This window comes from Crocuta crocuta, unplaced genomic scaffold, assembly GCF_008692635.1.
Source record: "Crocuta crocuta isolate KB4526 unplaced genomic scaffold, BGI_CrCroc_1.0 scaffold229, whole genome shotgun sequence".
Taxonomy (NCBI): Eukaryota; Metazoa; Chordata; class Mammalia; order Carnivora; family Hyaenidae; genus Crocuta; species Crocuta crocuta.
The window spans coordinates 4,096,488-4,110,248 of record NW_027536464.1 but is presented as its reverse complement, the minus strand read 5'-3'; the positions used below and the strand labels follow the sequence as shown (position 1 = coordinate 4,110,248).

The following is a 13,761-nucleotide window of genomic DNA, read 5'->3' as shown; positions in this document are numbered from 1 at the left end:
GCCAATGTGCCCCACCCCTGACTCCCAGCGAGCACCTCCCAGGGACAGGGCATGTTTCTGCCCAAGGCCCAAGCTTTCACTGCAGGTGGACAGTACCAGCCAGGAAAGGCAGGGGAGCCTGGACCCTTCCTCCCAGCAACCCAGATAAGGAGGCTCAGCTGCCCTCCCTCCTTTCAAGGGAGAATGGCTCACGGGGGCTGGGGGGTTTGGCGGGGGTGGAGAGCGGACTTAAGGATGCAGGGCTGGGGTCCCTCTGGGACAGATGGGACTCTGGCACCCCTAGAGGTCTCATTCACTGGCCATGACACTTGCTCAGAGGGGGGCACAGGTGCTCTTCCTGTCCCCCTACCCCCGTTCAAGGGCACTGGCTCCACCTGGAGTTTTTATTATCGGCCATAAACCAGTGCCTTTGGACTCTGCTCAGCCACTTTCTCCCAGATGCCAAAGGCTTCGATTTCCGACCCCTGATCCTAGGGGGCCCATCTCCTTGAGGACTGGAAGGAAGTGCAGCCCTGTCAGGTGTGGGTCTTGTTCTGAAGTTGGCTTTGCCTGCAAACTCAGCACCTCGGGCAGCTGCACCCCTGCTTCGGCCCCTGTGGAAATTTCCTGGTCTTCCTGAACCTGGTCCTCTGGAGATGAAACGGGCTGCGTGAGGGTGGCCCCTCCTCCTGACCACACCTTCCCGAGTTCTGGAAACCTACTGTCTGTGTGTGTGCGCCTGTGCACGTGTGAGCACGTGTGAGTATGCTCATGCCCAGTCTGGGAAGAGGAGTAAACACATGACAGGTGCTGCTTTGTTTCTTATTTATATTTTTAAACCTTTTTTTTGGAGGGGGAGGGGTTACTTTGTTTTTAAAAGAACATCTCTTGTGCATAAAAAGGAGTCTATGTTCATTCAATTGTACAGATAAGCGAAAAGGAAAGAAAAACGCATTTACAATTTCACTACAAAATAATCTACAAATAAATCAGTGATTTATTTTGGAGTAGTTCTTTCAAGCCATTTTTCAGTCCATATGTTGTGTGCGTACGCTGCATGTATATAACATCTACTTGTATCTGTATTTCCATCTATTCTTCTTACTGTGACAGGTTATATGTTATTTTATGACTGCATTTATATATTTTTTAATGTTTATTTTTTGAGAGAGAGAGAGAGCAGGGGAGAGGCAGAGAATCAGGCTCCAGAATCTGAGCTGTCAACATAGAGCCCGATGTGGGGCTCAAACCCACTAACTATAAGATCATGATCTGAGCCGAAGTTGGACGCTTAACCTAGCGAGCCACCCAGGCGCCCCATGACTGCATTCTCATTGTCTCACAACAGTCCATGAGGTGGATAGCTTAGTTTATGTAACCAATAGTTCTTTGTTGAACTTCCAAATGACATCCATTTATTTGATACTACCAAGAATCCTGTGGTGAGTATTCTTGTTGCTAAGACTTTGCCGTTTGATTATATCCCTTATTATTTCTTCCTTAAAATTGGGATTGCTGGATCATAGATGAGAACAGGCAAATCAGCCACCAGAAAAGTCACATTAATTTCTAGTACCATCTGCAGCACAGATGAGTTCCTTTCTCTCCACATCCTCTTCCAGCACTGGGCTCCCGCTTTGTAAGAAAATCTCTTCATTCTGATTGCCAAAGAGAAAAAGCATTGTATGCATTGATTTATGTTACTTTGATTACCAGCGAAATAGACCATTTCAAAATATATCTATTGGCTATGTCTTCTTTTGTGAATTTTTAATTAATTTGTTGAGTCAGATGTTTATATGTACGTGTTAAGTTTGGCAACCTGCCTGTCATTAGTGCTGTACTTTTCTCCAGTTTACTTCTTGCCTTTTAATTTAACCTCAAGATTTTTGGGAGAACATATGTTTTGCTTGGTTGGTTTTTTTAAAAAAAATGTTTTTAATGTTTATTTATTTTTGAGAGACAGAGCATGAGCAGGTGAGGGGCAGAGAGAGAGAGGGAGACACAGAATCCAAAGCAGGCTCCTGGCTCTGAGCTGTCAGCACAGAGCCCGACGCTGGGCTTGAACTCACGAACCACAAGATCATGACCTGAGCCCAAGTTGGTCGCTCAACCGACTGACCCACCCAGGTGCCCCTGTTTTGCTTTTTTTTTGTTGTTTTTAATTTTAATTCCAGTGTAGTTAACATACAGTGTTATATTAGTTTCAGGTGTATAATACGGTGATTCAACAATTCTATACATTACTCAGTGCTCAACAAGATGTGTGCTCTTACTCCCCTTCACCCATTTCACCCATCACCCCACCCACCTCTCCTCTGGTAATCATCAGCTTGTTCCTTACAGGTAAGAGTCTGTTTCTTGGTTTGTCTTTTTTTTTTTTTTCTTTTGTTCATTTGTTTTGTTTCTTAAATTCAACATGTGAGTGAAATCATATGGTATTTGTCTTTCTCTGACTGGCTTACTTCACATTTATCCTTTCTAACTCCATCCATGTTGCTGCAAATGGCAAGATTTCATTCTTTCTATGGATGAATAGCATTCCATTGAATATATATATACACCACATCTTCTTTACCCATTCATCTGTCAATGGACACTTAGGTTGCTTCCGTAATTTGGCTATTGTAAATAATGCTGCAATAAACATGGGGGTCCCTTTGAATTGGTGTTTTCATATTCTTTGGGTAAATCCACAAAGTAGCGCGATCACTGGGTCATAGGGTAGTTCAATGTTTAATTTTTTTGAGGATCCTCTACTGGTTTCTACAATGACTATACCAGTTTACATTCCTGCCAACAATGCACAAGGGTTCCTCTTGGGAGAACATGTGGGGTTTTTTATTTAAAAAATTATTTTATTTTATTTTTGAGAGAGACAGAGCACGAGTGGGGGTGAGGCAGAGAAAGAGGGAGACACAGAATTGGAAGCAGGCTCCAGGCTCTGATCTGTCAGCACAGAGCCCGTTGCTGGGCTCAAACATGAGCCGAAGTTGGATGCTTAACCGACTGAGGCACACAGACGCCCCTTAAAAAAAAAAAAAATCCAATTTCTTTATTATGGCAAATGTTAAACAAATAGAAAAGCATAAATAATATTACAACAGTATAATAATAAACATGGATTCAAGAATTAATGGAAGTGGGGCGCCTGGGTGGCTCAGTCGGTTAAATGTCCGACTTCGGCTCATAATATCATGGTTTGTGGGTTCGAGCCCCACATCAGGTTCTGTGCGGACAGCTAAGAGCCTGGAGCCAGTTTCAGATTCTGTGCCTTCCTCTCTCTCTGCCCCACCCCGCTCATGTTCTGTCTCTGTCTCAAAAAGAAATAAATTATAAAAAATTTTTAAAAATTAATGGAAGTGATTATACTTGGAAGTAATTTGTAGATATCATGATACTTGAGCCCAAAATATTTATCACACATATCCTAAGAATGAGGACATTCTCCATAACTGCAATATGGTTTTCACATCTGAGAATAATTTCTAACATCTTCTATCTAGTCCATAGTTAAAAATTTCACTACTTGTCCCCAAGAGGACTCTAAGAGCTCGTTTTACTGACTCATGATCAAATTAAGATCATGAATTTCCTTTGAGTGTTACGACTTTTCATTATTTTGTAAAGAATAGTCTTCCAATATATTTTGTTTGATATTGACCTACCTGAGTCAAGGGCAGATGTCCTGTTGTGTGTTCACATTGTGGATTTGTCTGAGTCTTTCTCTGTGTATTATTTAATTTGTTCCTCTTCCCCCAGTATTTCTCACAAACCACAAGTACATCTGAAGTCTCGATTGGGTTCTGGTTAAACTCTCTTTTCAAGGATGCTTGAAAAAGGTCAGTGCTTTTTAAACTCTATTATTATACGAATCACCTGGGAATCTATTTAAAGTGCAGATTCTGATTCAATAGGTCTAGGACCCTAGACTCTGAATCCCTAACAGGATCCTTGGTGATGTTGCCAAGCAGGTCCACAGACCTCACTTTGAGTAGCACGGGCAAAGGTGTGGCTGTTTCACATTGAGTGGCATTAGGAGGTATAAAATGTCACGTGGTCCTAGCGTGAGTGGTGTGAAGTTTGATCCCTTGGTTACGATAGTGACTGCCAGATACCTACACTGTAAAGGCACATTCTCCCCTTCACAATGAGAAGTCATCTTGGGGTGAGGGTTTGGTATTAGAAACACAGAAATTTTTAATTCTTTACTTACCACTCTTTATTTCTTTTATTATTATTACTATTATTTTGGGTGGGGGGGAGAGGGGCAGAGGGAGAGAGAGAATCCTGAGGAATCTCTACACTCAGCGTTGGGAGGGCTCAGTCCTACAACCCTGGATCCTGAGCTGAAATCGAAAGTTGGACGCTCAACGGACTGAGCCACCCAGGTGTCCTTTTACTTCTTCTTTTAGAATATTCATTCTGTAATTACTTTTTTAACATTCGATTTGCCCACAGTGTCTGTTTCGCTCACTGCTGAACCCTAGTGCTTGGTTGGTGGTAGGCATGCAATGAATGTTGAAGGAAGAAATGGAATTTATGATTTCTAGCTTTGGTATGATATTTAGGAAGCTGTGTTTTAAGTTTTAAACTGATTTTGATTTTTTAATTTTTTGCCCACCTTTTTTCCGAATTTTAAATTTTTTTAAAGTTTACTTTTGAGAGAGAGCTTCCGTGAGTGGGGGAGGGGCAGAGAGAGAGAGAGAGAGAGAGAGAGAGAGAGAGAGAGAGAGAGAGACAGGATTCCAAGCAGCGTCTGCACTGAGAGCCGAGAGCCCGATGTGTGGGTCGAACTCACCAACCGTGAGATCTTGACCTGAGTCAAAATTGGACACTTAACCCACTGGGCCACCCAGGAGCCCCTAAACGGATTTATTTTCAAAAAATTAATAAATATACCTGGTAAAATAATTCGAGTTGGGGCGCCTAGGTGGCCCAGTCGGTTAAGTGTCCGACTTCGGCTCAGGTCATGATCTCACGGTTCGTGGGTTTGAGCCCCGCATCGGGCTGTATGCTGATAGTTCAGAGCCTGGAGCCTGCTTCAGATTCTGTGTCTCCCTCTCTCTCTGACTCTCCCCTGCTCATGCTCTCTCTCAGAAATAAATAAAACGTTAAAAAAATAATAATTTGAGTTAGATGTATAATAAACTGTGTCCAACCTATCTTAGATGACTTCCATTCAGTCCCCCAGCACTGCTCCCCAGGCCTGGCAACAGCTCTCATTTCTTGTGTACCTGACCGGAGTGAAAGAAAGTGCAAGAAAGTACGTATATGTTTGTGTCATTTTATATTTCTCCTTTGTGGGAATACACCATCACCATTGTTAGAACTCTTGTTTTATTGACCGGCTGTCTGTCGTTGAGGTCATCCTATATCTGCTTGAATAGTTCCAACTTATTGTTTTTTAAGACTGCATGGTGTTCTGCTATAGATAAAGCAATATTTAACCAGTCCTGCACTGATGGACACTTAGGTTATTTCAAGTATTTTGCTATTGCAAACAAGGATGTAATTAACACCCTTATACACACAAGGCTATATATCCATACATTTTACATATAGCATAAATTCCTAAAAGTGGAATTACTGGATCAAAGAGTATCTGCATTTAAAAAATAATTTTAAGGGGTGCCAGGGTGGCTCAATTGGTTGAGCAACCGACTTTGGTGCAGGTCATGATCTCATGGTTTGTGAGTTCGAGCCCCTCATGGAGTTCTCCGCTGTCAGTGAGGAGCCCGCTTCAGATCCTCTGTCCTCCCCACCCCCCTCTCTGCTACTCCCTATCTTGTGCTCTGTCTCTCAAAAATAAATAAAACATTAAAAACATAATTATGATAGTCAAATCACTCTCTAAAAGGGTTGTATCAGCTCACACCCCTGCCAGCAGCGTTTTATCGGGTGCCTGTTCTCCTACACCCTCTGCTCCTGTGTGTGTAACAAGCAAATAGTGAATATCTGCCCATACCAGGCTCATTAGATACCTTTTCACAGCTGGCATCTCCCAAGTCTTGCTCTCTCCCGGCCATCCCTGTCCCCACCCCCAAAGCCAGCCAGCCATAGCTTCCCCACCATTTATCTCTTCTCTCACATCCATCCCTTCTATCCTTTTCTGGCTTTTCTCCGCCTCTGCCTCAATTCAGGCTTCCACCCTCCATGGGGTGTGGCCTCTTCGTCTGGTCTCCTGTCCCTGTACCCCTGGTTTAGGTTCCAAACTACAGCGACTGGCTTTGAGCACTGTGCCCTCCTGTTCAGTGTTCCTCAATGACCCCCACTGCGTGCAGGAAGAAGGCCACCCCCTTGGACTGCCCAAAGAGCTGCAGTATCTGGCCTCTCCTGCCTTCTGCAGCTTCATTTCCTGTCCTTCCTCCCTTGCGGGCCATTCTGAATGGTCATTTCCCACACTCTCTACCACGGCAGGCCTCTGAGGCTTCTGCTTCCTTCCAGGGTTGCACCTCCTTGCTGAGGCCACCTTTACTTGAACTTCTCCTCCTTCTCAAAATCCTCGGAGGCACAAGCCAGCAGGAAGCATTTTCCAGGCCACCCCAGGTGGGGTGAGGTGTCCCTTGTGCTCCCCACCTTGCGTGTTCTCTCTCTCGGTGCATCTGCAGGCTTTCAGGTTTTAGATCGTCTGCTCAGGTGTCTTTCTCTGCACTAGGGTGTGGGTTCTTTGAGAGCAGAGGCATGGCCCAGTCATGGGGTGTCCCTGGGCCCTGGCAGCGTGCCGGGCACACTGGAAATGCGGATACATGTGGTTGAGTTGAACTCTATGTGGGTGAAGCTGTGTAGGTGGTGGCGGTGGGGAGAGGCTAACTGTGGTCTTATTCAAAGCTGGGAACCTTGGTGACTCCCTGGGTGTCAGGGCCCCTGGGATGCAAATCTTGGGGGTGGGGGACCCAGTGGTTACTGGGAGAGCAGGAAATCAAACAGTGCCCCAGGAAGGAGGAAGGCAAAGGCTGAGAGGGCTGGGTATTTACCCAGCCAAGAGTGGGCTCCAGCTCCGAGTGCAGCTGGTGGAGCTGGTGGAGCTGTGGGCTTCTCTTCCTCGCTGTCTGGGAAGAGAGATGGGGGTGAGCTATCTCACACACTGCAGGTCCCCTTGAGACTTCGGGGCATCTGGGGCTGGAGGAGGCCGACTTGAGGCTGGATTCACAAGGTATGGGGATGAGGGGGTGAGGGGATAGGGTAGACAGAGCTGGGGGGGGCAGATCTCCCTTCTCCCCAGTGTCTGGTGTGTTGGGGGGTAGGCTGCCCCACCCCCAGGAGACGGGTAAATAATGCTGGCCCCGATCCTTCCAGCCCCCAGGGTGAGGGAGGGGGCAGGCTGGCGTCCGCGAGGCCAGAGAGGCCTCTAGTGGCCGCCGTGGGAAGCAGGAGAGGGCGGGTCGGGAGGGCACTTCCTGCCAGGGCCTGGGGCTGCCCAGTTTTGCAGAGGAAGTGCTGCCAGGGCCGGAGGGGCGGAGGCAGGAAGTGGGCCGGAGGCTCGTGCAAGGGCGCGGCTAGTAGGTGCTGAGAAGCCGCCGAGGGGCGGGAGGGGTAAGGCGGGGCGGAGGTCTGAGAGCGCCGGGCCCACCGTCTCCCCAGAGACCTTAACGCCTCCGCCCGCTCGCCCCTCCCGACGCCTCGGAGGCCCGTCTCAGCCAAGGCCAAAGTTCTTCGGCTCGGAGATGAACTTGGCTTACCAGCAACTCGCCCCGCCCCCGGCTCTGAGGCCTCAGGAGTCCCTCCCATCTGCCCCGGAACGGAGACCACACCCCTCCCGCCTCCAAATACCTTCCAGAGGCCTCCCCTAAGGACGCTGCTCAGCTTTGCAGCTAATACTGTCGAGTTCTCCTCGTGCAGGCATTTAACCAACTTGTTAAGAGGGCATTTCTCCATTATGCAGGTCAGGTAACAGAGACTAAGAGAGGTAGAATAATTAAACAGGACAGCGAAGCGCTCGGACCCGCCCACAGCTGTGCGCTAACCTCGCACTTGAACTCTTGAAGTCCGAAACCTAGGGCAGCCCCTCCCTCCACCCACTCCACCGCCAGAAGATTTACTGAAGAGAGTGTGGCTTCGCGGGACACAACCACTCCCCGCTTCAACGTCCCCCCAAAGACCACAGAGGCGGGATAGGGGTCTGGTGTTCAGTTTAGTTCTTGTCATATTGTGGGGCTTTCAGTCAGAGAAGGCACTTAAATGGGAAGGTCATCCGATTCAGGCCAACCTTGTCCTCCCTCCCACCCCCAGTTCCTGGGGCGGGGGGGGGAGAAGGGGCAAGAACCTCTCCACTTGACACCCCCCTTGGCACTGCTATGTGGGTCCCCTTAACCGTTAGGCCTTGGGGAGAGCTCAAGTCCTTGACCTCCAGACTCAGCATTGGGGGGTAGGGGTTCCAGATAAAGAAGTCAGAGCTGAAAGTCAGGATGTCCTGGCAGCTGCCCCCAGCCAGGAGGGGGTGAGGCTGGGGTGATAGGGGATGGGTTGGCACTTGTGAGGGGGGACAGCTTGGCCAGGCTTCGTGGAGACCCCCAAACCCCACAACAAGGGTCCCACCTCCTACAGCTCCCCTAAAGGCACCGGTGAAGTATGGAGTGGGTGGAGGAGGCACTGATTAAGCGGAGACCCCCACACACTCAGCTGGTGGGCCTAGCACAGAGCTGGGCACAGAGAAGGTGCTAATGTGTTTTGAATGAATAACTGGAGCAAAGAGAGTGTGAGGGACAGAAGACAGGGCTTGGGACCTCTTGGCCCAACCTGTTCCATTCAGAAAATAGCAGTTTAAAAAATGTAAAAATCCTTTCCCTCCCTCCCCCCCAATTTATGGGTCCAGGAAAGGGGCAAAGGAGGGGTGTCTCTACCCCAGCCCTTCCCTCTCCCCTTCCCCTAAAACTCTATATACACATATACATATTTATATGCACCACAAAGGGGTCTTGCCTATGCCCCCACACTAGGAGCTGGGGAGCCAAGCCCCAGGGCCTTGGGGTGGTCAAGGCAGGTGTGAGGGGTCAGGTCTTGGCGTGGAGGGCGGCCTTCCCCTGCTGCTGAGCCTAGAGCAGCTGGACTCTGGGGTCCTGGACACACTCCCTGCTCCCTTCACAAGTCGTAACAGATCTTCCCTCCCTGCTCTCCTAGGCAGAGATTGGTGGGGGTCTTAATCAGTCCCAAGGGAGGAGGTGGGGAGACTGGTTCCTCTCCCACCAGGCTCGACTGCAGCCATCCGGAGACCGTTCCAGGCAAGAGCTGACCTGACCGTGGCCCCTGGGAAATAGGGCAGGGAAAAGGGCTCTATGCAAGGCACTTGGTGTCCACCGTTCCCAGGCTGGGGGGCCCAAGGCATGGGGCAGCAAGAACCCTGCCCCCCCCCCACCAAGCAGAACCAGAAAGGGCCAAGGGGCCCAATTTGGCAGCAGAGAAACATGGCAGCAGAGAGAGAGAGAGAGAAAGGGGGAGCTGCACGCAGGGCCCCACAGATCCCCCAAGAAGGAGGAGGAGGTTCTAAGGCACTGACACAGGGACCCAGGGGCTCATCGCCCTTGGTGCAGCCTGCTGCCCCTTTCACAGCCTGGCCAGGCAGGTGGGGAGGGCCCACTTCCCCATGACTCTGAGGTGGCAGCAGTGGCTGCTAGGTTTTCTTAAGGAAGAGTCCATGTGTGAGGGATGTGGGCGCTGGTCAGGGGCAGGTCCTGGCCCCAGGGCGCCTCACTAGCTGCCGGGCCTCGGCTGCCTGAGCACTGAGTACACGTCATCCACGCGGCTGAGCTGCTCGAAGAAGGGCAGGAGGTCGTGGAGCTCTGTGTCACTCATGTTGTCAAACCAGGAAGCCACTGGGACCTGGGCAGATGGATGAGGGGCAGTGAGGGGGGCGGGGGCTCTGGGCACACGATGTCCACCCAGAAGCCCCTTACCTGCAGTTTTCAAACACTTCTGACAGCACTCAGAGTAAATCACATCTACGTATGCAATGAAAGTCTCACGAAATGGTACTTCACCTTACTCTTTGCAAAACACTCCAATGTTTTCTGTTCTATTTTGTTTTTTAAAAATCCCAACTAGGAGTCACTACATCATTTCTGTGACCCACTCACAGGTCACAGCCAGCAGCGTGAAACTGCTCCAGTGTGTGGCAGGGCCCTCAGCCCCAGCTGGGCACCCCTCTTCACATAAGCAAACGGACTGAATGATCACTACGGGCCGTGGCAGTGGGTGGATGAAGTGAGCGGGTGGCCGGCATAGGTCACCGAGGGCAGGAAGGAGGACTGGGAAGGCCCCAGGCCCTGGACAGCACCCAGCATGGGAATGGGGAGGCCCCCGGTGGTCCTGACGGCTGACCCTTTTCTTGGCTCTCGGCCCCCAACCCGGTCCTGCGTGGTACTCACGGCGTTGTCTGGATGGAAGACGTAGGAGGCGGGCGAGTTGTCTAGGATGAGCACCCGCCGCAGGTCTCGGCCCAGCCGACTCAGGTCCTTCACGTAATTGCCTCGGTGGAAGACGCAGGACTCACGAAACAGCCGTGCCCGGAAGGCCCCCCACTTGTCCAGCAGATCAGCTACTGGGTCTGCGTACTATGGAGCAGAAGATGGGTCACCCGGGGCCACCGGTGAGTGACCCAGAGGTCAATCCAGCTGCAGGCTGGAGGCCAATGGGAAGCGGGTGGTCCCAGGAGCTCTTCAGAGGGTGGGGAGGACTCACCTTGGCGAGGCTGGCGGTGAACAGCACACACTCAAAGAGCTCGCCCATTCGCTGCAGGAACTCATCCACATGGGGCCGCTTCAGCACGTAGACCTAGGGGGCGGGCCAGTAAGGGGACTGCAGGGCTGCCTGGGGGTGGGGTGAGGAGGGGTGGGGTGGCTGAGGGCTGGGAGGGAGCAGAAGGAAGAGCAGAGGAGCACAGCAGGGAGGCTGGTCCCAGGGTCTGCGGGCTCCACTTGGCCAGCCAGCCACTCTGACTATCCTTCCAGAAGAGGATCAAAACGAACCCCCAACTTCTAGCTTCAAGTCCTAATTCCCAGTCCTTCCCCCACTACGGCCTCAGCCAAATGTAGGAGCCTGGGGGCAGCCCCCTCACCCCAAGGCTGCAGGGCACCGACCCCCGAGCCAAGTAATGGAGAACAGGCTGGACAACACACAACCTATCCTGAATTACTTGAACTGGGTCCCGGGCAAGGTGGGGCAAGGGGGAGCCGAGGAGGAACCCCACTCCCTGCTGGCCTTGGAGTTGGGCCAGGTCCCTTAGGGTCTGTGCGACCAACCTCCCTCCGCCAAGTCTCACACCCTCTGGGGCCTTAACGTTCCACATCTATCGAAGTCCCACCTGGGGTTTTCAGGATTGGTGAGAGGAGCCTAGGGTCTGGAAGGCAGATGCCAAGCCCCCCACCTCCCCCCCACACCCAGCCCCTCACCTGGTGGACCACCCCATCAATCTCCACAGGGATGATGAAGTCTGCGTTGTTCACTGGCTGTGGGGGGGAAAAGGAACTGCTGGGGCGGGGCCCGCAGAGCCCCTCCCCCAGTCCAGGGCAGGGCCCCTCAGAGACCCAGGGCTGAGGGTGCTGGGCAGGGCCTACCTTGAAAGAGCTGTGCACCAGGGTCTCATCCAGGTCGATGACCACACAGATCTTGTCCACATCCTGGGCCTTGGCCTCTGGGAGCAGGTACTGGACTGGGGTCTGCTGCAGGGACGGGTGAGGTAGTTGAGGGCGCCTCTCTTAAACCCCAGTCATTTCTCCTAAGCAGGTCTTGCCTCTCCCAGCCCTCTACCTCGGGAGGCACAGGGAAAGCTGGGAGACACCACCCCCTTCCCAGCTTCGCTCCTGCCAACTAGCCTGGGGCGGGCTGCCCGGCACTGGACCTCACTTCCCCACCTGGGACACCAAGGTAGAGAAAGCCTCCCACCTCTTTACAGAGTTCCCTTGGCTGAAGAGCCCTCACTTGGGTGGCAGTCTTGGGCCATTCAGGGCCGGGCTGCGAGGGGCCTGGGAGGGAGGGTGGTGGGCCTGGTGGGCAGGGGCACCCCCCCCGGGAGGGGGGTGGGCCTGGTGGGCAGGGGCACCCCCCCCCCCGCCACCCTCTTCCATACCTTCCAAGGCCTGCAGATGGGTCATGAAAAGCCCCTTTCCCTAAACATCCTCCAGGCTGAGCTCAGGTGTGGCCCTGCCGCTCCCACCTGGCCACCACGCACCTTGGGGACAGCGCCGTTCTCCTCCACCAACAGGGGTGCCCCACTGTGGGCAGGCAGGGCGTCCCCATCTTCCCGGCAGACGCAGCAGAAGAGCGAATGGAGGATGCCCCGGCTCCGGGGCTTCTGAGAAGCTGCTGACTTCTGGTCACCTGCAGCAGGGAGGCGCAAGGTGGGGGTGTGCACTCTATTCTGCAGAGTCAGGTGTGGGTACCCAGGTGCGAACCCCTGGGTGGGAGGGTCTGGCCACGCCCCCCTCATTGAAGGAGACACATTAACGTGGCCCTCTAGTCACCCTCCTGTCACCCCGTAGCACCCAGAAGTCCTCCTAGTGTGGGCACAAAGTAACCCTCATTAGGAAGTGGGCTGGCTGGAGGGGCCGACGGAGAGTGATTTCTCTTTTTCTCCCGGCCTTCATCATTACTGGGGGATCAGCCCCACTGGGGGTGCTTCCTGACACCCACCTTACCTGAGCAGCCCCCGTTCCATCGGCCCCTAACCAAGGAAGGCTGGGGCCTGGGGCCCTGCGGTAAGCTCTCGCCCTCCTCCCATCCTTTCCGCCCACGTGGGTCCAAAGTCCTCACTAAGGCTGGGCCCAGAGGCTGGGAGTGGGAGCCTGGCTGGAACCAGTGTCCCGCAGCCATCTGCCGGCCCGCCTCCTCCGCCCTCGCCCCGCCCAGACCTCCGACCTAGAGCTGGGCATCCGCTGCTTGATTGACTGGCCCACCCTCCACCACCCCTCTACCGGGCCCCCTGCCTTCCGACGGAGCTAGGACCTGGCCAGAGCTGGGCAGGTCTGGAGGAACTTCCTAGCCTCTGAGGTCAACACCGTACAGGGAGGGACAGACCCCCAGCCCAGACCCTCCAGCCCCTGGGCACCTGACCGAGGCGGGCGGCACGGCTTACCGGGTCGGTGCGTGTGTGCACAGGCCCGGCGCCAAAGGGCCTGCAGCCCGGGCGCCTTGTGTCCCGCCCGACGCTCGGGACACCCCGCGGGCGCGCTAGCGACCCTTAGAAGTGGCTGCCCCACTCTGCGCCTCTGAGAGGCTCAGTGCTTCCACGCGTGACGCGGAAGTTTGTTGGGATCGTAGCTGTGTATTGGCGGGAGATCCCTCCAACCCTCCTGAGCCCGCTGTCACCTCGGCGCCCCCTCCGGCGACCCGACCAGATCGCGGCCCGGGGCGGAGCCTCAGCGGGTGGCCTGAAGGCGCCCTCTTCAACCCCCCCATCTCCCAAGCTTCATTGGCGCCAATGGGGGGGAGGGGGCGACTGTCGGGCAACACGCTTTGCCAGCCCAGGAGACCAGGAAGGAACCCACTCTCTACCTCTGCCTCAGTTTCTCCACCTCGAGCACTCGGGGGCGCCCCAGTGGCTCCAGGCCCCGCCCCGCGTCTCTGAGCCTCGGCTAGTTCAAATTCTTTCCCCGCTCCCTCTCGGGTTAGGAGCTCNGGGCTCTCGGCCTCCTTCTCCTCCCCTTCCGCGGCGCCCGGCTGCAGCCCCCTCCGCGCGGCCCCAGTACCTTTGCCCCGTAGCGGGCCCCGCGCCTCCTCCTTGGTGATCTGAGTAATGACGGCCGAGCTGTCCATGGGGCCGGGCGCGCTCCGCTCCGGCCTGGCTCT

General features: G+C 53.5%; 1 protein-coding gene across 4 annotated transcripts; it reads right to left on the bottom strand.

Moving 5' to 3' along the window:
- Positions 1-8,094: 8,094 nt before the first annotated feature.
- Positions 8,095-13,755, bottom strand: CTDSP1 (CTD small phosphatase 1). 4 transcript variants are annotated; one of them, XM_077748604.1, is made up of 7 exons: positions 13,662-13,755; positions 12,146-12,294; positions 11,532-11,636; positions 11,367-11,423; positions 10,657-10,749; positions 10,344-10,529; positions 8,095-9,798 (listed from the first exon to the last, which is right to left on the bottom strand). In XM_077748604.1, exons 1-7 carry the CDS (start codon positions 13,726-13,728, stop codon positions 9,670-9,672), a joined length of 786 nt encoding a protein of 261 aa, XP_077604730.1. In that variant the 5' UTR covers positions 13,729-13,755; the 3' UTR covers positions 8,095-9,669. The 4 variants fall into 4 exon arrangements, with proteins under 4 accessions (XP_077604730.1, XP_077604731.1, XP_077604732.1 ...); XM_077748605.1 differs by having other exon boundaries at positions 11,532-11,633; XM_077748606.1 differs by lacking the exon at positions 11,367-11,423.
- Between the last annotated feature and the right edge of the window lie 6 nt (positions 13,756-13,761).

What these genes read in the sequence shown, in the direction of transcription:
- CTDSP1 (XM_077748604.1), bottom strand. Translation starts at nt 13,728, where the DNA reads ATGGACAGCTCGGCCGTCATTACTCAGATCACCAAGGAGGAGGCGCGG. An exon ending in GGGCCCGCTACGGGGCAAAG is followed by an intron (nt 12,295 to 13,661) that starts GTACTGGGGCCG and finishes TCCCTGCTGCAG; the next exon opens with GTGACCAGAAGTCAGCAGCT. An exon ending in TCACCGCCAGCCTCGCCAAG is followed by an intron (nt 10,530 to 10,656) that starts GTGAGTCCTCCC and finishes TCTGCTCCATAG; the next exon opens with TACGCAGACCCAGTAGCTGA.